The sequence below is a fragment of the Monosiga brevicollis genome, genomic scaffold (genome assembly GCF_000002865.3).
Source record: "Monosiga brevicollis MX1 MONBRscaffold_2 genomic scaffold, whole genome shotgun sequence".
NCBI classification, from domain to species: domain Eukaryota; class Choanoflagellata; order Craspedida; family Salpingoecidae; genus Monosiga; species Monosiga brevicollis.
The window spans coordinates 2,438,402-2,459,497 of NW_001865039.1; the positions used below are offsets into that span (position 1 = coordinate 2,438,402).

General features: G+C 54.9%; 7 protein-coding genes across 7 annotated transcripts; 4 read left to right on the forward strand and 3 right to left on the reverse strand.

The window, feature by feature from the left end:
• Positions 1–145: 145 nt before the first annotated feature.
• MONBRDRAFT_22382 (uncharacterized protein) lies at positions 146–5,035 on the forward strand (the record flags this gene model as incomplete). Its single annotated transcript, XM_001742296.1, has 15 exons — positions 146–473; positions 611–919; positions 1,077–1,967; positions 2,371–2,446; positions 2,539–2,782; positions 2,933–3,142; positions 3,289–3,351; positions 3,395–3,525; positions 3,648–3,786; positions 3,868–4,059; positions 4,174–4,211; positions 4,334–4,444; positions 4,511–4,576; positions 4,681–4,794; positions 4,915–5,035. The coding sequence occupies 15 exons, from the start codon at positions 146–148 to the stop codon at positions 5,033–5,035; spliced, it is 3,033 nt and encodes a 1,010-aa protein (XP_001742348.1).
• Positions 5,036–5,319: 284 nt separating this feature from the next.
• Positions 5,320–8,533, reverse strand: MONBRDRAFT_22383 (uncharacterized protein; the record flags this gene model as incomplete). Its single annotated transcript, XM_001742744.1, has 3 exons — positions 5,320–7,226; positions 7,366–7,603; positions 7,784–8,533. 3 exons carry the CDS (start codon positions 8,531–8,533, stop codon positions 5,320–5,322), a joined length of 2,895 nt encoding a protein of 964 aa, XP_001742796.1.
• Positions 8,534–8,813: 280 nt separating this feature from the next.
• Positions 8,814–10,400, forward strand: MONBRDRAFT_30963 (uncharacterized protein). The gene is made up of 5 exons (XM_001742297.1): positions 8,814–9,186; positions 9,324–9,391; positions 9,473–9,663; positions 9,758–9,838; positions 10,022–10,400. Exons 1-5 carry the CDS (start codon positions 9,042–9,044, stop codon positions 10,164–10,166), a joined length of 630 nt encoding a protein of 209 aa, XP_001742349.1. The 5' UTR covers positions 8,814–9,041; the 3' UTR covers positions 10,167–10,400.
• Positions 10,401–10,462: 62 nt separating this feature from the next.
• Positions 10,463–10,931, reverse strand: MONBRDRAFT_5259 (uncharacterized protein; the record flags this gene model as incomplete). The annotated part of the gene is made up of 2 exons (XM_001742745.1): positions 10,463–10,551; positions 10,637–10,931. 2 exons carry the CDS (start codon positions 10,929–10,931, stop codon positions 10,463–10,465), a joined length of 384 nt encoding a protein of 127 aa, XP_001742797.1.
• A 481-nt stretch (positions 10,932–11,412) lies between these two features.
• On the forward strand, positions 11,413–13,812 carry MONBRDRAFT_22386 (uncharacterized protein; the record flags this gene model as incomplete). The annotated part of the gene is made up of 12 exons (XM_001742298.1): positions 11,413–11,546; positions 11,670–11,787; positions 11,893–11,964; positions 12,122–12,214; positions 12,315–12,405; positions 12,483–12,556; positions 12,669–12,780; positions 12,857–12,936; positions 13,034–13,114; positions 13,241–13,313; positions 13,445–13,538; positions 13,716–13,812. 12 exons carry the CDS (start codon positions 11,413–11,415, stop codon positions 13,810–13,812), a joined length of 1,119 nt encoding a protein of 372 aa, XP_001742350.1.
• Positions 13,813–14,424: 612 nt separating this feature from the next.
• On the forward strand, positions 14,425–16,606 carry MONBRDRAFT_19272 (uncharacterized protein). The gene is made up of 9 exons (XM_001742299.1): positions 14,425–14,490; positions 14,581–14,715; positions 14,838–14,914; positions 15,099–15,216; positions 15,328–15,391; positions 15,483–15,517; positions 15,613–15,710; positions 15,858–16,193; positions 16,323–16,606. The coding sequence occupies exons 1-9, from the start codon at positions 14,437–14,439 to the stop codon at positions 16,375–16,377; spliced, it is 972 nt and encodes a 323-aa protein (XP_001742351.1). The 5' UTR covers positions 14,425–14,436; the 3' UTR covers positions 16,378–16,606.
• A 250-nt stretch (positions 16,607–16,856) lies between these two features.
• MONBRDRAFT_17262 (uncharacterized protein) lies at positions 16,857–20,978 on the reverse strand (the record flags this gene model as incomplete). The annotated part of the gene is made up of 9 exons (XM_001742746.1): positions 20,867–20,978; positions 20,508–20,576; positions 20,266–20,396; positions 19,878–20,105; positions 19,088–19,738; positions 18,399–18,892; positions 18,055–18,146; positions 17,808–17,950; positions 16,857–17,666 (listed from the first exon to the last, which is right to left on the reverse strand). The coding sequence occupies exons 2-9, from the start codon at positions 20,539–20,541 to the stop codon at positions 16,857–16,859; spliced, it is 2,583 nt and encodes an 860-aa protein (XP_001742798.1). The 5' UTR covers positions 20,542–20,576; positions 20,867–20,978.
• Between the last annotated feature and the right edge of the window lie 118 nt (positions 20,979–21,096).

Genomic DNA, 21,096 nt, shown 5'->3' on the forward strand with positions numbered 1-21,096 from the left:
AATTGAATTCTTCCTCAGCCGTAAAACTCCCTCGCACAATGCCGACCACTTCCATCTCACCTCACCAACCGTCCGGGTCTCGCCAGCCCATCAGTCATCCACGCACATCTCACCCTCCCCATAGTAAATTAGCACCCCTACTCGCATGCTGCATCAAGCAAACGTGTGTGTGTGTGTGGTGTGTGTGTGTGTGTGTGTGTGTGTGTGTGTGTGTGTGTGTGTGTGTGTGTGTGTGTGTGTGTGTGTGTGTGTGTGTGTGTGTGTGTGTGTGTGTGTGTGTGTGTGTGTGTGTGTGTGTGTGTGTGTGTGTGTGTGTGTGTGTGTGTGTGTGAGTCAAGTTTCTTTTGTTTCCATTTGTCGTCTGACTTTCTGTTCTCTCTCTCTCTCTCTCTTTCGCTCGCGTGCATTTTTGAAAGTGACTCAAAGAGAGGGCAGCAGGGATCAGTGCTTCGTCTTGGATCAAGAGGAGGGAAGTGCGGGAGGGGGAGGGGAATGCTGGGCTGGAGAGTGATTGCGGCTTTGGTTTGGTTTGATTGCTGCTGCGTGCGAGGTCTCCTTTCGGGCTTGATTGCTTGATTCGCCACCATGCTCGATCAGACTGAGGTGGCAGACCTCAACGGGCTCTTCGCCCAATTGGAGGCTTTGGAGGGTGTGAGCCCGTTGAGCAAGCCCTTTGATCCAGCGAGCGATGAGCACGGCCTATTCAAGTTGGAAACGCCCGCCATCCCTGTACTCAGCCACCATTTCCTGGACTCGGCCGACGCCAAGCGTTGGCGTCTACGCTTTGTGGGCTTTCGAAACAATACACAGCAAATCATCCTGACAGCCGACATTGAGCTCAAGGACCACAACGTCAAAACCACCGGCATCTTCTTGTACAACCCCGAAGATGCATGTCCCCTTCAGCACATCCATAATGGTACGCGGTCATCAGCTTGAGTCTGGACCGGCTATTCAAAAGGCTCGAGCATGCCCCTGCCCATGGTGCTCGCTGTTGCATCTCACATCTCACATGCACTTCCTTGCTCGTGACGACACCCCGTTAGTTCCCTTTGGCTGCTGTGACGTTGTATCAGCCACCGTGAACCCCACGGAAACGGTAGTCTGCTACACCACGCGGCACGAAGCTGCCTCGGGCACAGAGCACACCACCGCTCACGGAAGCAAGCATCATCTTTGGCTCGCAGGCCTACGACAGGACGCCTTCAACATTGAGTTTCAAGAACTGGCAGATGCTTCGGCTCTCTGCTCCACGGCCGCCACACAACATGTCTTCTTCTTGGAAAGCCCCAATCCTCGCCTGGCGCGCCTAGTGGTGGTGCGCGTGCGCAATCTCACCTACGACGCCGACCACTCCAAGGATCAGTGGCCCGCGCTCATCTCCTACAACATCTGCATAGCAGAGGCCGAGGCCGGCGTGTACAAGGTTGACATGGAGCACACCCACCAAATATCATCCTACTCACCCTTGATCTACTGGTTCCAGTATGATGAGATGGCACAGCGCTTTCACGTCCTATGCCATGATGAAAGCTCGCCCTCGCGGCTCAGCTACGCGACGCTCGGCTTGCGCCAGGGCGTCTTCACCCGCCTCATCAGCGCCCACCTTCCAGAGCAGTGCCTACCGGATGTAGTCCAACAAACTTTTGAAGTGGGCCGTTTTTTGGACGTGCCCCTGGCCGATGGCTGCCACTACGAGTCACTCAACCTCCGCGCCATTGAGCTTGGAGACGGGGCTGCCTGCCTCTGCTTGCAGACGGTCCCTCAATTCGACGACGTTGGCGGCGATACTGTCTTCCTCGAGCCCATATCTTACTCCATCTTGGCCTTTCACTGGTCTTGCAGCCTCACCCAATCGGTGAGCCAGCCGCCCGTGGCATCAGCCCCACTGGCCTTGCTAGCCGCTCCGGAAACCAATGGCGAACACAGCCTGTGTATCCAGCCACGCCTGGCTTTCTTCCCCATTCGTAAGTGAACATGGCGGACTGGCATGTGTAGCGGCCAACCCTCTGAAAAGCGCAACAGAGTTGATCTTTGCAGGCCTCACGCTGACCTTGGCCTGCAAATGGGTATTTGCTTCACCCCACTCCTACCCCCAGGGGAGCAAATCGCTGTCCATCTCTCGGAATGGTGTCTCGACTTTGTCGACTGTGGCTGTCTACATGAGCCCCGCGTCGGCCTTCGATTCTGTACCCCTGAAGAGCGATTTGAGCTCGATCGCTTGCCTCTGCTTCTCCCTGCCCATGCTAGTGAGTGGCGATTTGGCACCTCTTGCGCGCCGATAGCGTGCTTTTTTTTTTTTTTTCTGCGCAGAGTCGCGATGCGATTAGAGTTCATGGCCGCGCCTGCCACGTCATTCGTTGTGCGCAGTGTTGTTGAACATGGCCGACGGTCCCTTGATGAAAACAGCCATTGATATGCTAGCACTTCAGGAGTTGGTTGAGAGGTATGTCCGGATGGACTTGCTCGCACCAAACGAACGCTGCCGCACATTCGCCTCACGATGATAAATGAATGTTTGGCCCGCCATTGTTCAAGTCCGGCGCCCGACGACGTGCGCGCTGCAGCCGTGCACTTTCTGCTGGTGCACATGGGCCGAGAACGCCTGGTACTCGATGCGATTACGGAGTTGCGGGAAAATGGACCTAGCCTGCTGAACGTGCGCGTAATCCAAGAGGTGTTGCTCGGTACAACGTACAATAGCGTGTCTCGCTACAAAAGCGCAAAGCGTCTGCTGGCCATTCTTCCACTCTCTGGCCTGAATGATTGCCTTTCCGATCAGGTACCTGATTGTGCACTCCTCCCGGTTATCGTTAAACGCTGCTCAATGTGTGTCTTGGGTGGGACCAAGCCATGCGGTGCATCACCCTGACGGTAAACTTGAAAGACAAACTTACACTGTCTTCATGGGCGTTTGGCCACTGGCATGCAGGATGTGGAGTATCAAAAGCACGCATTTGCCGTCCGATATGACAGCGATTTTGAGGCTTCTCTCGACATGTACTTTAAAGACCCGCATCGCACAAAGCGTGTGGACTTTGCTAAGTTGGCGCAATCGCGAGCCCAACGCCAAACCTCGGCGCCCTTGGTCCGGCATGCCAAGACAGCATCTGCTAGCAGCGAGCAAAACTCTTCATCGCCGGTAAGCCTCAAACCGTATCGCTAGCAGGCTGCTCATAATTTGGCCGTCGGCGCAAGTTCGGCGCAAGTTTTCAACCCCTGGCCCCGCCCTGAGGAACAAAACAAGGACACAACTCATATTCTTTCGCTGCTGTCGACGCTCTTCAGATCTCCGAATTTTTCCGCTCCTTTTCGACTAATCGCCGCGCTGCAAGTCATGCAAGTACACCGGTACGACACGCACACATGCCCTTCAATTCTGTGACTGTTTCAGACTCCAGGCAGCCAACGCCACACTCATGCATTCACCGCTCTACAGACGAGCGCCACGGAGAAGCGCTCTGCTCTCAAACATGCTCAGGCCGCAACAGCGCATCGCAGTCGCCCAGAGCATTGGTATGCAAAGTACGTCAAGGAAACAGGATTGTACTACTGGCGTGCGATGCATGCTTTGGGCCACAGCACTGTGTTTTGAACTCATTCGCCAAGCTCGCCTGTCAATTCGGGTCTGGTGACTCCATTGCTAGCGCAATATTGTCCATGATCAAGTCGGACAATCAAGATACACACATGCGTGTGGCATTGGAATATGAGGAAGCCCTTTTGCTCAAGACTTCCGCGGTCATGGATATCTTTGTCAGCGACGAGTTCATCAACGGACTATCGGTAGGTTGGCGCGTGGATTAAGCCAAAAGTTGGCCATGGATGTGTGGCTGCAACCTAAACCGCATGGGTCTCGTGCAGCAGGGCGAGCCGCTAGATCCTGTGCACGTGGGCATTGCTTTCGAGTCGTTGGAAAAGATGTACTTTGTGCTCCAGCGTCTGCAGTTTCCATTTCCAGCTCGATTTCGGGAAAAACTTCTTTTGCTCGGCCACCGCTGCTTACCCAAGGACCTCTTTGTCCAGTACATCGAAGCAGGCGTGCTACAAATGAGCAAGGTGCGTGAATGGGCCCAGCCGCTGTGCTGGACCGATCATCTGACCCCCAGTGACGTATGATACCCGCGTCCTGCTGCAGCAAGGCTTTCACGTCGGTGCTTGACCCGCGCGCAGGAATTTGTGTTGGCCCGCTTGCACGAAAGCCTGCACAGGTGCGCGTTGCGGAATGCTTTGCTAGTAGTATTCAGCCAGAAGCAAGCGCCTCTCTGTGCTTTTGTCGCCAAACAGATGCTGACGCCTACTCCTGGGTTCTCTGCTGGCTCACCCATTGCAGTCAAAGGCACAGTGATCACGTGTACAATCTGGGTCTTTTGTATCGCTGCGGCCTCTTCAAGGAAATTCCCCTCGATGTGCTTGAGCAGTTTCTGCTGCCCGAAATGCAGCGGTGCGTGTGTCCCATCCATAGCTCATCGGATGCAAGGGCGCCATCTCATTTTGCCCTGGGTCGTAGCCTTTTGCTTCAGCGCAAGATGGGCCCCTATGTGGGCCGTTATTCACTGCAGGTTGAAGTCAGCGAGTAGGTTTAGGCTTTGCATGCTTTCCTGCCCTCTTTACTTTTCGAGGCATGGTCACAGCTGCGTATCCTTCACTCTCGTGTGACCTAACCCTATGTGCTATTAGCTTTTCGCAGGGTAGTACAGACCCCAAGCAAGAGCAGTATACCGCGGTGGTGTCTCTTCTGCTTTTCCTGTACAATCAACAACAGCAGAGTGCGCTTAATCACGGCAGTCAACGGTAAGGGAAGCTCGTTCATTTTTCGTGAGGGGCATGTGGCACGGCGGACTTTTGTTGATTTACCTTTGACTGCATGCTCATTGTGGTGCAACGATGCTGTGTGTTTTTCTTTGCGAGCAGGACGGCAAGCGACGATGCCTTGCTGAACCTGGTGAAAAACACATCCCTGCCCAACTCAGACCTTGTCGAGATTCCTTTGCGCGACCTCATCAGTTCCGCGCATGAACATAAATTGGGTTGAGCTTGCACTGTCCTATATGCCCGTCATGCTGCTTCTGGGATTTGTATTCTTTTTATCCTCTCCTTTCTCTTCTGCTTCAACATCACAAAGTCTGCTTCCAGTCCCAGCAGTAGCATAGGTATTGTCACCTGAAATCCCTCCCATCTTGCACTACTCAGATTGAAGATAATTTAAACGACCTTGACATTTTAGTTTGATTTTCTTCACGATAATGGGTACAAAACGTTTCACGAGCCGGCCCGGGCGCGCCGTGGCATGCATGCCCTAGTCCGGTATTTCGAGTCCTATGCCCCCCTGGTTGGCTTGAAGTAAACAGTGGCATTTATGGCATTGGCACACGTTGTGAACTCGAGGGTGGCCGTGCCCAAGGTGGTGTCAGTATCCGTGACAACCATGGGCCCGTCCACAACCACGGTTTGCCAAGCACCGAGGTCACTCAGAAGTTTGGCGCTGGCCACAATCGACGGACACTTTTGATTCACCAGGGTGCTGGGCTCAAAGGTGAGTTGAAGCTGTGTTGCATCGTGCGTGGCCTCGACCGAGAAGGATATGACGCCCCAGCGTGTGCGAGCAGCAGACACGCCGAAGCTGCCCGCGTCGTACCAGCGCTGTGGGGCTGCCTTGGCCAACTCGACCTGGTTCAGATCCCGAGGTGCAAACACCAGTTGCCACTTTGTGAAAAACGCAGGGAGGCTGGCGCTGACGACGCAAAAGTCTAGATCTCGCTCAGAGCCGACCTCTGGGGTCACATAGGTGCGGAACCGATCGGCGCCGTAGATGCTGAGTTGTTCGGTGGACGAAAAGACGCCTGGAGACATGTAATTGGCCATGTGCCCATAGTGAAGCATGTGGAACTCGGGGAGGCGGTTGTAGCGCAAGTGTCCGTAGCCATAGCCAAGGCTGGGCATGTCGTCCAAGTGATCGGACCAGCGCGACATGCCGCTGATGATGCCCATGTGCGTGTCTCGGTAGGCCAGCATGGCTTCGTCGTAACCGTCGGGTAGAGCCCCGGCGAGAACCGTCTCCGGCCAATAGCGAAAATTTGCGTACTCGGCCTCACGGCTCTCAACCATAGACCGATATGGTTGGTCGGTGTTGAGCAGCTTGGCGCTGACAAAGACGGGCTTGCCTTGTTCATCAAAGACGGTGACGTTGGGCAGTCGTGCAAACAGCTTGGTTTGCATGAGGTGTGCAGCGGCTAGATAAGGCTGCCCATCCCCCAGCCCAGTCTGGTTGAGGAAATTGCCAAATTCCAACAAACCTCGCCAGGACCAAGCTTGCACATCGACGTAAAAGTCTTGATCCTGGCAGGTGTCGTGCTCAGCTGACCCATAAATGAGGCCAAAGCGCCAATCGCTGGGATCGGTGACGTTGGAGGTGGTGTTCTGTAGCCTGAGTATGTAGTCGGCCACGTGCGTGATGTTCGGTAGGTTGGTCTTGGCCCAATCCATGTTCTGTGAGAGGAGGGCCGTAGTCGTGTAGAGATCCAGGAGGCGACCGTAGTCGGCCAAGCCATCGTTGAACTGACCGGTTGGTGATTCAGGCATGGGGCACGGCGGCTGAGACCAGTTGTAGAGGTTGATAGTGCCGTCGGGGCGCACAAAGGTTTGCATATAATACTGTACGCGAGCTTCGGCAAGGGCGGGAAAGCCCCACTCGCTGAGGGCGTTGTCAACAGCAAAAGACGTCAGCGGCAGACCCGAGCCACGGTCCACACGCACGCTCCAGTAGTCAAAGCCAGTCCCGTAATTGGGCAACAGGTCAAGAAAAACCGTCAGGCCCTCAACCAGGGCTCCCATGGCCATGTCCATTTGCCGCAGCTCAGTCGATGGCAAGGTCACGGCCATCGGGCGCTTGGTGGCCAGTGTGGCTTGCAAGCTCGCATGGTAGACAAGCAGGTACTGGTAGAAGAGGCTCGCCGGAATGGGTTGCGGGGCATCACTGACGTTTCCCGATTGCTGGTAGTAAGTGGTCGCGTCAGTTTCCATATCGTAGAGGCGAATAAAAAGTTGTGTGCTTCTGTCTGCTAGATCCGCGGCAAAGGCCACTTGCTCAAAGCCTTGTGGCGTGTTAGGGTTACGGGCACTGGTCATGACGACGCGGTAATAGCCCCCAAACAGCCCGTTTTTGACGACAGAGTAATTTTGAGGGCGACTCTTGAGATGCGTTAGGGGATCAAATACCACCGAACCTGCGAGGGGCGGAGGCAAGGATTACACCAGACCGAGGATGGGTACGGGCGAGGGCAGGGATTCAGCTCTCTCCTGATTTGACTTGGTCGAACATGGGCGAGGAAGCACCTCGATTGCTGGCCTGGAGCCCGTTCTTACCTGGTGAGGGGAAGCTGAGGTTGGCAGGAAATTCCATGAGATAGTCATCGGCGCGCTTGATACGCCCAACAATGGCGGTCGTCCACTTCATGGTGCTCTTGACAGTGCCCAGGAGGCCGTAATCGGGGGTGGGGGTCATGTATTTGAGCAATTCCTCCGAGGTGGGCTCTGACGTCTTGGCGAGAATGTCCGTGGCCACCAGATCCGTGAGACTGCCACTGAGCAGATCGTAATACATCTGGTGCCGAGGGAGAAAAGGCGGCGCCAAGACGGGTTGACATGGATGCATGAGCCATCAGCCAAAACGAAACAATCGAGGGAGCGGGAGTGGAACCGCTGTGCCGACAAGCATGACCTGCCCGCCTGCATGCCTCGCAGGACTGGGAGCGGAGCGATGAGGCACCGGGGCCCGATTTACCTCATCCATGGTGTAGACGGCCTGTTGAATGTCTGAGAGACGACCAACTGTCTGTCGCAACACGAGAGCTTGAGATGGATCGGAGGTGACAAAGGCCAGGTAGCCCCATTGGTCTGTTTGGTACTCCAGTACGGCAACCAGGGGCGCGTCGGGACTCAGCAACGTGCCCGGTGCAAGACCGCGAAACTGCCAGCGATCAAAGACCATCTGCTCGACACTGGCATTGATCGTGGAGCCCTTCCACTGTAGCCGAGCCCAGGTGGCAATTGGGGCTTGCCCGTCCTGGAGCAGTGCGGGGAGACTGGGTGGACCTTGTGCCGATGCATTCCGAAGGCCCTCAGAGTAGTGCAGGTCCTTCTGCGGGGGAATCTCGTAGGGCAGGTGGATGGGCGTGACTGGAGGCTTGCCCCCAGCCATCACCCAGGTGTCTGATTTGGCGTCAACCATGTGTGCCGTGCTGGCGGTCGACTTGAGATAGCCGTTGGTGTTGAAAGCCAGGCATTCTGGGGTACTCTCACAAATAGCACGAAGGGCGGTGGTATTGCACGGGGGCAACTGCTGCACCTCGCCGCAGTTGGTGACAGCCCGGTAGAGGGTGTAGCTGTTGTTGGCAATGTCCTTGTGCGGGATGACCGTCCATGCAGCACTCCCCCCCGATTTGGGTACCTGAACGGAAATACCCCTAGCCACGACGACCACCAGTGCCAGCACAGCCAGGATCCACGGTGCTCGAGCTGATGAGCCCTCCATCGTACCCATTCCGCTGCCAAATCACCTCAAACACCCGTACCGAGTGAGCCAGCAAGCAGGCGAACGAGCACGCTGCAATAAATACACTTACACCAACAATAACTCGGTCATAAGTACAAGCTTAACGCCCAACAACGGGGCACAGCATCTTCAACATCCTCAACATCTTCGACACCTTCGACATCTTTACTTTGATCAGATCCACAGCCCCCTTGTTTTTTAACTTTTTAATTCAATCGAAAGGGTCAGTGAGTTGCCGCCCCCCCCCGTCCCCGTCCCCGCCTCATCCCGCGCTGGCGCTGGCGCTGGCGGTCGACCGACCGCCCCTGCCTTGTTGTCTTGGGCTTGAGCCCGTCTTCGGGTTGCCGACCGGCAGATTTTGGCGCTTGGCCTGTTGATGGCCGAATGAAAATGAGACAGAGAGGGGCACGGGTGCTGTGACTAGACTCATAGGGTTGTGTGCTTGATCGTAGGGTGCCCTGTTCTGCTGGCCGTGTACTTGAGAACCATGTTGGGCAAGCTAGTGATTCTGGCCCTGGTGGCCTACCTTCCCTTTTTCTTCTTTGAAGGCCAGGGCCTCTTGGTGACGGAGGTGACCAGCGCCAACGCCAATGATGTAGCCAACTCTGACAAGGCCACGGTCTTGATGATGTGTACGTGCTATCCCCTCGTTTTCCAACCTCCCCGCTTCTTCGCGCCAGCGTGGTCCGCTGAGCCCTATCGATTGCGGCTTTCAACCCGCCTTTTGCTGTGACGTGACGTGACCTAAATCATGTGCCATGTTTCTTAGACACCAACGTGTGCCGATTTTGCAAGTCGGCCATGCCCAGCTATTATCATGCAGCCGCGCTGGCCGCGGTAAGCAAACAGCCATCCTTGACCCAGCGTTTGAGCGATATGTGCGGCAAGCGAGCTCTCACTCAAGGGGCACTGCGTTAGCTTCGCAGCAAAACATACGATATGGCGCGCGTGGACATGGCTGCCAAGCACAACAAGCCTCTTCGTGAGTTCCACAAGGCGTCGCCCAATGGCCCTGGCGTGCCACGCTGGTACATGCTGCACAAAGGCCAGGTGTCTGAGATCAAGGTTCCAAGCCGCAACGCCGAGGACCTTCTAGTGGCTTTTGATGAGTATGTTTTTTTGGAGGGGTTGTGGCTGGACATTGTCTTGACTCATTGCACAGGTGTTTGATCTGATCTGTCGGCGTGCCTCCTGCTGCAACAGACACTATGCCGCCAAGAGCGAGCTTGAGGTCGACTTCCCGGTGATTGCCGAGATGGGCGTCCCCTTTGAATTCGATGACTTGTACGTGTTTGGATTTTTTTGAGAGGGGACGATATCGGATCTTTGGATTTTTTTTCCAATCCTTTAGCTCCTGCCCGTGGTCTGATTACTGGAGTTGGCCCCCGGTGCACCACAGCCCCTCTGCCGCCTTCCGTTCGTTCTCTTACCGTGGTTACATTTTGGACAATCGTGTTGCGCCTATAGTTGGACGCAAAAGAAGTTGCGCTTGAAGGACCTGTACAAGGCGACCAAGTCCAACCTGAAGGACATTAGCCAACAGCGCCGTAACGTGGTGGGCGTTTCAGTGGTGGTTGGCTTCCTGGCCGGCTTTGTGTCCTACCTTCTCTAAGGGGTTTCTCTGTGGAGAGCGCTCTATGCCTCGAAATGCCACCAAATACCCCCAAAACTCCTGTCTAGCCCATGTCTTGCTCTGATTGACATTTCGCTGATACGCGTTTCCAAATTTTCTGCGCGGTCGGTCTGGTGTCCTCACAGCCACTTTTCGATGTGCTTTTTGCAAAGAATGTGCGACCACAAACGAGGGTAAGCAGTGTCGACGGGATCAATTAATACCCAGAGGTATAATGCTTTCAGCTACATCAGATGTATACAATGAGGTTTCACATAAGTCATTAGGACGACGGGCTATGTAGCCTTTGTATTTGTGGTTGCCGAGCGATAGCTGGGCAGGCGGTCCACAGGGGTACTCTCGGCATTTGCTGGCGGCAATCCACCTGTTAATCAAACGGTGCAAAAGAAAACAGATGGCATGAACAAGCGGCAAGGAAGGTCCTTTGGAACAAGCGACTGGCTACAAACCTCGGAGGATGACGAGCCAGCGAAGCTGCGTGGCCTGATCATCAAACAAAATGTAGTGGCTGCCCGCGGGACTTGAAAAGGAGGCACCAAAGCGCTCTTCCTTGTTGTAGGTCTGTACGTGAGTGAGCTGACCCAGAAGAAGCAGCTCTTCATCCGCCAGTGTGGCAAAGGACTCCTTCACGTGCAGGTACATTCGATCAACGACCAAGCAACGACGAGCCCAGCCTCCGCGCAGATAGCCCAGCCAGTAACTGGCCTCCACCTCAAACGAGGCAACGGCCGTGGCGCTGCTCATGTTAGCCAATCCGGTTCAGCCACCTCGTCTAGCTGTCTCGAACAACAGACCCCGATAACCGTCAATCAGAACACCCGCAACACCAAACCAAGTGCACACCATCCAGAGCTTCCGCCCCGCGCAGCTGGAGACCTTGAACTTGTAAAATACTCTGTCTCTCTCTCTCATTTCTCTCTCTCTCTCTCTCTCTCTCTCTCTTAATTCAGCTTGACGCTGTTTCGTCGTGTACATGTAGCGCTTTATTTCTCTCTCTCTCTCTCTTCTCCCTTGTGTCTTTGCTCTTTATTTCTCACTTGTTGTCAGCAATTTTGCTTCATCTTCTCGACCGTTACAAAAGAAAAAAAAAACGCGACTGGCGCTGGCGCAGCAGCGTGTGACCGGGTGGTGTGGGAAGAAGAGTTGGAACGGGCGGGCTTTGATTTGTCGTATTTGTGGTGGTCCTTTTTGCAGCGCTACTTTTTCTTGAGTGAGACCACGTGCGATGGCTGAGGCTCCAGCGGCCGCTCCGTCGCGCCTGGTCACGCCCTTGGTGTTTGGCGAGACCTTTGGCGCCAATGACATCTCCCTCTGGCAGCTCGATGACCATCTGGCCCAACAGATTGACGCGGGTGCCCCGTACGTACAGCTCGGACGGGGATCCGACCAAACCAGCTCAGGCCTTTTTGCGCTTGGCTTTGCCCCCTTGGACTGATCCTGCTTGCAATGCTTGCTGCCTTGACAACCCGTGGTCTTTCTTAGGCTGGAGATCAAGGCTGGGACCGAGAACGCAGGCGCCGTCTTGTGCAGCACCGATGCCACCTACACGATCAAAATCGCCGACGTCACGGATGCTCACTATTTTGTACAGCCCGAAGAGGTACCGCCGACCGTCATGCCACAAGCCTGACAGTGCTCTTGGCTTCGACCCAGCCAGATGGCTTCTCTTGCAGCTGATCTCCCCCTTTCTTTTACTGCCAACCAGGGAACGAAGGACCCCCTCGTCTTCTCTGATGAGCCTCGTCACATTCGTGGCAACGTGTCTAGCTATTTTGAAGTAAGCTTCATGTCGTGCGTGTTTCGCATGACGGACAAGCGCCGTACCAATGGCATGGACACGTGTCGCCCGATGGCTTTGGTGCTCTGCCTCGCCACAACTCTCAGATGCAGCCCGGCAAATTGCTTGTTGATTTCCGCACATTTGGCAATTGTAGCTTCACCGCACTGCCCCCAGTTCGGAGCAGCTCATGCGATTGCTACGTCCTCAACCCTATACCGGCCCCACAGCAGACCTTGCATCCATTGGGGTATGTACCTGTAGATGAGGGAGGAGGGGCTTGTTTCTTCACGATTGATCTTGGGCCTGATGCCCAACTGGACGACTGCTCTCTTGAATGGCTTCTCTAGATATCAAGTGCGGCGCTTCGCCAAAGTCTACTCGCCAGTGCAACAGAAATTGATCAGCTTCTCCGACTTCATGACGTTGTTGAGCACGATGGTGCGTGTGGACCTGCTCGCGCTGAACTGACCACGCACACGCCACCACCTCACGCCGCCCTATGTCACCATGCATAGGACGTGCATTCCTCCTCGAACCTTCTTATGCCCGCGAGGTGTTGGACCACATCCTCACGACTGCCGCAGCCGAGGTCAGTCTATTGACTGCAACCTGCCTTACATGCCCCCCCCCCTTGTTGTCGGGTCTCTTGTCAATGCACTGCTCATCTGTATGCGTTTGTCCCTGGTTACTTTTAAACAAAGGATTTGGAGTTGACACAGCTACCTTTGAATGTGGTAGCCGGCAAGCTTGTCGAGTTTGACGTTCCTCACTTTGCCGTGCGCGGTGTCCTTCATGCTCATGGCGAAGATCTCGGTAAGGCCCCCGCTGCGCCCAAAGTGGCCAAACGTATCCTTGCGCGCTTTCTCAACCTTCCGCGGCTCGAGCACAGGTGATGGTCTTTTCAAAGTGGATCCAATCAAAGTCTGTCGCACCCGTGCCATTGAAATTTTCGTCGCGACCGACAACCCGGTAAGGCCTGTTTGTTCTTCTCAGTTGCGTCCACGATCGAGGTCAGCCTGCAGCTTTTCGCAATTTGATCTGCACCTTGTGTTCGGGGCGGTCATAGGACTGGCAACTCTCATCCTTCCTCAATACTTGGCAAAACCTGGCTGGGGATGAATGTCCCGTGGATGTATCCATGCTTGGGGTGCGCGGCACAACGCAAACCTCGCTTGTTCATGGCACCAGTGCGGTGCTGAGTATCCCCATTCTGAACTGGTCAAGTGCTGACCGAATGCGGCGCATGCGCGTGTGCATGTGCGCATTTGTGTAGGGCTTGGCGCTCGTCTCCGAGCGGGCCGTCACAACTGGAGACGAGGACAACCGCATTATTACATACTTTCCAGGTATGTTTGAACAGGAGCCTTCCCTGATGAGCGTCTTCTTCCTCCCCTGTGCCCTCCGAACAGCATCTTGGCTGTCGATGGCGCGTGATTTATGCACACCTTGATGCCATTGGGTCGTACCTGTCATGCAGAATCCGAGCTGCCCCAGCAAGTCAAAGCTCGTTTCCAAGCCTTGTTTCGCCAACAACCCATTTGGACAGACGCTGAAATTCGCCCCTATCTCACGTTCGTACACCTCACCGATCGCTCAATTTCTTTGATTCAAGGGATCCACACACACACACACACGCGCGCACACACGCGCATACCTTTCCTTTCTTCCCTCCTGGGTTCTTTTTTTCTTTCCCCTCGCTCTGTGCACGATGTTCTCCTGATATCTTTGCTGTCCTCCTCGATCGACAGACCACTTTCAACCAAGTACCAAACTGTGGAGCAAATGCTACTCCAGCATGCACGCCTGTTTACGCGCAAAGGCGTCAAGCTCTACAACGCCAAGTAGCCGAAACCAGATCACATGCTTTCATCATCAAACAGCAAAAAAGAAAAAAAAATCGAGAGATCAACAGAAATAAAATACTTTTCCAAACTCGAGTTCCCCAGTCTCTGCAGAGATCGGGGGCGTTCTTTTGTTATTTTGCTTGTACCACTTGAACCGACCGCCGAGTCAGACGGCAGCGCTCTCCCTCCCTCCTCCCTCCACCCTCCTCCCTCCTCTCCCTTTCTCTCTCTTTCTGTCGTCACAGTTTTCCTTGACCAGGGAGGTCTGTCAACGAGTGCCCTTGAGCGTCTTCGAACCAAGAAAAAGGTGCACTCGTACCCGTCCCCTCGGGCTGTTGCCTCTTGGGTCTGTGGTCGCAGTGATTGATCGGATCTGCCGCGTTTGCTGTCACCGTGATCCAGCAGGCCCCCCCCCCCCCCCCCCCCTTTGGGCAAACGCACATGCGGCACCATGGAGCCCGTGAGCATCGCCGGCCGCACCTTGCACATTGGCCCACGCTACCAGCAGCCCACGTTCATCGGCCACACACACACACACACACACACACACACACACACACACACACACACACACACTGAATGGTTCTCAATCTTGACCATGGTTCAAATCCTAGGTGCCTATGGCATGGTTGTGGCTGCCTTGGACACCACAACGAATTTGCGTGTGGCCATCAAGAAGGTAATGATTTTCAATTTCCAGCTCTCTTGCACCCTGACTGCTTGCGAGGTCAGCACGCGCATTCTCCTCATGTCGACGGCATGAAAATAGGTGAGCCCTTTGACGCATCCAACCTTTTGCCAGCGCACGCTGCGCGAGATCAAGATTTTGGCCAAGCTGCGACATGAAAACATCATTTGCCTTCGCAACATGCTCGTCCCACCCACCCTCGAGGACATGAATGAGGTACACATGCGAGGCATCCGTTCGTCAAAGCAGCTGTGCTTGCCGAGACGAGGCTAAGCACCCGTCCTGTTCTGTTTTGGGGGGCTAAAATTAATGGTGCTCTCCTGGACGCACCCTCCCAGGTCTACTTGGTCCTTGATCTCATGGAAACAGATCTGCACCGCTTGCTCAAGTCCCTTCGCCAACGCGGTGAAAAGCTGTCGGCAACCCACACGTGCGTCTTTATTCACCCTTGGCGACTGGCATGTGCAGACGGTGTACCATGCGTGCATGTGACTTGCGCATTGCCAGCGACCTGCTTCCAACAATTGAGCCATGTTTGCCTTTGCCTGGGAGGGATCCTGCTCGTGACGCGTTCTGATGTGGTCGCCCCTTTCTGGCAGATGCTTCTTCATGTATCAGATCATGCTGGCCGTCAAATACATGCATTCCGCCAATGTGCTGCATCGAGACCTGAAGCCGGCCAACCTCCTCATCAATCTGACCAATTGTGATCTTAAGGTTCTACCGCTCACACCTTGCGTCTTGGCGCCAACTCGCCCTCCTCAGTCTGACTTTTTTTTAAAACCACCCAGGGTCAGCCGTCTGATCGCGCTGGCAATGTGTCTGTAGCTTTGCGACTTTGGCCTAGCCCGCGTTATGGATGACCACATTGACTACAGTGGCATGCTCACGGGTAAGCACCTCAACTTGCCACCCCATTCTGACGCGCCACCCCATTGACGCTGGCCTCCACTAACCAATGCTGGCACTTTGCATGACCACAGAGTATGTCGCTACGCGCTGGTACCGTGCGCCAGAGGTCTGTTTGATAACGATGCAACCGCCTTGACATTGGCCCTTCCTGGCATCGCCCCAAATGCCACGCCTGCCTCTCATTATGCCGCTGGATCCCAGGTCATGGTTTCTGCCAAGGCCTACACGCGGGCCCTCGACATGTGGTCGGTCGGCTGTATTTTTGCTGAAATGCTGAATAATCGCCCCCTCTTCCCTGGGTTCGTACAGGGTTGCATCTGCTTCCGCTTTTCTTGCAAACCCAGACTGTTGTAGTCTGAACAGCCAGCCGTTGTGAATGAACCCTTTCGGCCTTCTTCTCACGCAACCATGGGCGCTGGTTCGCTTGCGTATTGGTCATCTGCTAGCAAAAACTATGTCGATCAGCTCAATCGCATCCTTGAGATTGTCGGGTCCCCCTCAAGCGAGGACTTGCGCGCCATTCCCAATGAAAAGTCCCGGCGCTACGTGGCCAGCCTACCTCAGCGTGATCCGGTCCCCTATTCCGAGTTGTACCCAGATGCCTCGGAAGCGGCCATCTCACTGCTTGGTCAGCTGCTGGAGTTCAACCCCAGCAAGCGCATCACCGCCGCCGACGCCCTCGAACACGATTATTTTGAAGAATACCACGATCCTCTTGATGAGCCCGAGGCTGAGGAGCCTTTTACTTTCGAAGCTGAGATTGAGGCATTGCCGGTTGATCAGTAAGCACTTGCGCACCTGCGCAGATGGGGTGCTGTTCAAGCAGCACGAGCTCCCTTGATCCCGTGCATAGCGCGCACCTGGGTGCTTCCGCCACTATTCATGCAACATACTTGCTCTCTGTCAATTAGGCTGCGAACCATGATCTTTGACACGGCCCAGATGATTCATCTGAGTAGTGCTTGAAGTGCAAGGCCGGCTTGTGCACAACCCAGAGCCCACCCTCGTCATGGTGTGCCATCGAAACAATTTGTTGGAATAGAGGTGACTCTGTACGCATCTTTTCGCTTGAATCGCTCTTGCCGCTGAGCGCATGTGGCTCGTGGACGCCAACTCAACGCAACGGACAGCGGCCTTGCAAGCAAAGGCACTCCACCCTGTCTATTTGTGCAATGTTGAAATTGATCGACTTGTGAAACACCGACTGTTTCAGCACCCGGGGAAAGAATGCTCCGATCAACGTTGGCACATGCTATGAAAGATGAAATTCGATTTCTCAGCCACATCAAGCCCAGTGGCCACAGGGAACAAGAACGGATCCTAAAGAGAGGATGATGCAAATCTGAACTGGGCGCGCTCGGTGCAGCTCTTCACACAGTGGATCCATCTAAACGCAAGAACAAAAGGAAGACGCGCTTGTGCGCGCACGCAGGCAAGGGCCCGCCTTACTCAATGCACGAGAGCACCAGCTGGGACAGCTCCTCCGAGGGAGCACGCACGCAAAGATTCATGGAGACATGCTCATCAAAGGCCAGGCGCGCCCGTGCCAAAACCTCCTGACCGCCCACATACATGCCAGCCATAAAGAGTTCGTGACGGTTCTTGCCCTCCTTGACGGTTGAGGAGCGCTCGCACGCGCTGAGACCCAGGAGCTTGAGCACCTGATCCACGGCCTCTTGCAGGTTTGTCATGCTAGTGAGCTCAAAAACGTCCTCTGACTCGCCGCCCTTGTCTTCAAGAGCCTGCCAGGCCTGGGCGAAATTGGGACGAGTGACAGGTGACACGTAGTCGGCAAAGCCGAGCTCAATCTCCTCCAGCTCATACTTGTCGGGGTAGCCCTCGGGATCCTCCTCGCCGGTCTCGGGATCACAATCCTTGACCACAAAGTCCAGCGTTGTCTCAAAGGTCTGAGATGCAATGCTAGCATCCAAGGGGAAGGCAACGTATGCACTCGCGGGCTTGTCGTACATCACCTTGGGCGCCGGCACAATTACCACATCATCCTCGTCAATCTCTTGTTCGCCACCCTCCATAATTACGGTGCATTGCTCCAAGATCTGATCATTGAGCGTATTGGTAATGTTGAACTCGAATACCACGTGCGACTGGTAAACGTGTTTGTACGCCTTGACCACATATTCGGTCTCGGCCTCTGTAAGTTGGGTGGGAGGCGACGACTTGAAGAGTGGGCCGAGGTTGAGCTGCGCAAGCTCCGGCACTGCGGCCAAACGCGCCTCGTTCTCTGCCCGCTGCTCCTGTGCGTTGCTGTTGGTAGAAGCAGCAAGCTCGGCTAAACGAAAGCAAAAGTTTTGGTCATGATGAGTGAGCCAGTTCAGAAAGCAAGCGGACGACAACCAATTATCTTGCTCAAAAGGGCCAGGCCACTCACGTTCAACGGGGTCAAACATGTCATCAAGGGCTGATTTCTCCGTGGTGTCCACCTCGACAGGAACGGCATTAATGTCAAAGGGCTGATCACGCGGCTCGGCCACGTATTCCTTGAGTGCACGCTCCAGGGAGGAGAGCGACAACGGCAGTTCTGTACATGAAGGGCAGAGCAAGGCATGGTGAAAATCACATCTGTGTACATCACAGCCTCACAGTGCACTGCAGCCTCGGGGCGGCCCAGTCTCTGCAACGTACGGTTCATGAAAGCGGCGCCCTCGTTGCCCTCGAGCAACGTCAAAGCCAAGGTCACGCGATCGCGCACTTCATCGTCCGTGTCCATGAGGCAGCTATGAAGAGGGCGGATCAGGATGAAGAGGTGAACGGAAACGGTGCAATCTGTTTGCAATGACTGGCTCATAGACGACTGTCAACCACGGGCTTTGAGTTCTTTCATGTTTTTCTCAGAGAGGATAATCAAGATGATGATTGGAAGCACCTCGCCCCCTGCCTGCCTCGAACACAGCCATCGACAGAGTTTACATGGACTTGGGCCTGGCCCAGCAACCCTTCTTCAAGTTTGATGAAGACGCCGTACATACCGTCGCAAGAGCACAATGATAGAGGGGCGAAGAGACTCGCAGTGAGAGCCAAACTTGGACAGAGCATCGACGGCCGCCGCGCGAACGATCGAGCTCTCAAGGATGAGTCGGTTATAGATGAAGCGGATGTACTTGGAAGGCGACGGCGTCGAAGGGCCACGCTCGCCCAGCATGTGCAAGATGGTTGTCAAGAGGGCAGAGTGTTCGCAGTCCTCAATGTACTCGCAGAGCTGAGCCAGACCGGCCTCCTTGGCCTCGGGAATGTGCTCGATAATGCCACTGATGGCCGCAACAATGGCCTTTTTATAATCATAGCCGCCCTCGTCGCGCAGAGCACCAGCAAGGAAGCTCATCATGACGGGATACTTTTGCGGGTACTTGAGACAGAGGGAGCGAATGGCCTCAACCACGACAATCTTAAACTCGTCGCTAATCTCGTTCATGAAAGAGGTGATTTGCTTCATGAGACGATCAACGCTTGCCTCGTTGCCGATCTAGGTCAGCACAGGGGGTCGCAGTGTCCAAACATAGTGCAGCCGAACGAATGAGCAACCACCGAGCAAGAACAATCAATCACAGAGTCAGCGGCAGCATAGCAGAGCGACACAACACCATGACCCCGACTCAGGAAGAAGGTGTCCAGATGAACGATAGATTGAGAGAGAAAAAAAGAGACAGAGAGGGATTACCTTGAGCAGCGTAGTGATGGCCAAAGTGGCAACTGAGCGGTTTGAGTCGGTAATGAGGTTTTCCATGTCCAAGACACAGGTCTTGACCGCGTTGGGATGGCTGATGGAAACCTTGTTCAGGGAGCGCACGGCGGCGAAGCGCAGGACTGGGCGGGGCGAGCTGAGGAAGAGCTGCAGGACTGACACAGCCGGTGCCAGCTGGCGAGCAGTCACGTTCTTCAGATTCACAATGGCGCGAGCTGCCTCATACACCACCATCTCGCTCTTGTTACGCAGGCATGACTCGAGAAAGTCATGCAGGTCATCGTGGTTTGCATCCGGATCTGCCTCAATCACCTTGAGGGAATAGCGAATCAACTGACAGGTAGCAAAGGGCGACGAGAGATGCTTTTTGATCTGCGTGGCCACAAGCTTTTGCACGGCCAGACGATCTTTGGCCTTGATATGGTAGAGCAGACCCAGTGCGTGATACTGGGACATAGCAGAGTTGTTGCTGGCCGCTTGCTGCACTTCGTTGACCCAACGCTTGACCACGTCGTGGCCCTTGTTAAGCAGGTGAAGGGAGGAAACGAGCGCTCCACTGGACACTGATGGGTTGCGGTCCACAATAGCCTGCTTCAGGAAACGCTCAAGGCTTTGAAGGGTTGTGTTCTGTCCACAGGATGCGCCATGCACATGACAAACCGTGAGAAACATGGAAAAAAAATGACCAGGTACTCAGCCACGTGAGGCCTCGAGATCTGGGACCGAGCTGCTAAGATTGTTTCAAAAGTCTGCGAGGGGCACGTACATCCGTGATGGTGCAGAGGGCACGGATAGCGGCACCACGGTACGTATCGTCGCGGGCCGTCATGTCCTTCATCAGACTGCTGGTGACCATGATGACGTCCTCAGAAATGGTGGACATGGCCTTGATAGTCAAGTAGACCATGCGGCGCAGCCGCACATCAGGGCACTGGAACAGCTTGGTCATGGAGAAGAAGGTTTCCGTGGCCTCACGCGTGCCCAGTGTATCGCCCTGCAAGGGAAAAGGAAATGAACCCAGGCGTACTGTGAGGTCGGGCGCTGGGCTGCTTCCTGCCTGCACGCGATTGGTGGAGGGCGCGGGCGCTCTGCTCTAAAGATTGGCTCAAAAACCATTCGAGTCGCCAATGACCAGGAAGGCAGATGCAAGATACCTGATGGATCAAGAAGAGTAGCTTGGTGAGAATCATCAGGCACTTGGACACTCGAATGGGCATCTCATTGAAAGCGCGGGCCTCCTGAAGCACGGTGCTCTTCTCGAGGCCGAGAAAGGGATTGACCAAGCCTGAAGAAAGAGAAGGATCCCAATCACCAGCCGGAGCAATGGATTGGTGGTGAGAAACTTGAAAAAAAGAGCTGCGCTGGCAAGAAATCGTATCAAGACATCAAGGCTCACCATCCTCTTCGTCCTTCTTATCGCGGTGCGCCATGGCGACCGGTCTTTCAGCAAACGGCGATAGAACACCTGTCATTCATTCAAACATCGAGCCATGAGGCGGCTCAAGAAGCGGTGGGCCTCTGCTTCACAGAAGCAGAACCCGCCAATGGCTCGACAATGCATCACCCATTCCAACCACGATGCCAAAAGGGCCACTGGAGCACTGCGTGCCACTGCACCCGACACGATTGCCATAACCAGCCCAGACAGCAACCCCCCAGATCCCTTCAAGAACCCCTTCCCCCCCCCCACCCCGCAAACCACCGAGCATTCCCGCCGCCTCCAAACTTTGGCGTGCAGGTTAGGAGCGCACCAACCTGATCGGCCCTGCGACGTGCGGTTTCAAGACGGCGGTCGAGCGGAAAAGTCAAATCAGTTAGTCACAGTCAGTCAGCCGGCGACGAGAGGTGCGCTGTTGGACGACTCGGCAACACCGAACAAAAACTCAGTCAATATTTTGTATCATACAACCAACAAAAACCCCGCGCCAGTCATAGCCTTCTTTTTGTCTGACATGCTACCAGTTGTGACTATTTGCCTCGAAATG

Bases quoted from the DNA above. Each gene is read 5' to 3' on its own strand.
- MONBRDRAFT_30963 (XM_001742297.1), top strand. From the start codon at position 9,042: ATGTTGGGCAAGCTAGTGATTCTGGCCCTGGTGGCCTACCTTCCCTTT. The intron at 9,392-9,472 runs GTAAGCAAACAG...GCACTGCGTTAG, and splicing joins ATGCAGCCGCGCTGGCCGCG to CTTCGCAGCAAAACATACGA. The intron at 9,664-9,757 runs GTATGTTTTTTT...CTGCTGCAACAG, and splicing joins CTTCTAGTGGCTTTTGATGA to ACACTATGCCGCCAAGAGCG.
- MONBRDRAFT_19272 (XM_001742299.1), top strand. From the start codon at position 14,437: ATGGTTGTGGCTGCCTTGGACACCACAACGAATTTGCGTGTGGCCATC. The intron at 14,915-15,098 runs GTCGGCAACCCA...CCTTTCTGGCAG, and splicing joins CGCCAACGCGGTGAAAAGCT to ATGCTTCTTCATGTATCAGA. The intron at 16,194-16,322 runs GTAAGCACTTGC...TCTGTCAATTAG, and splicing joins GAGGCATTGCCGGTTGATCA to GCTGCGAACCATGATCTTTG.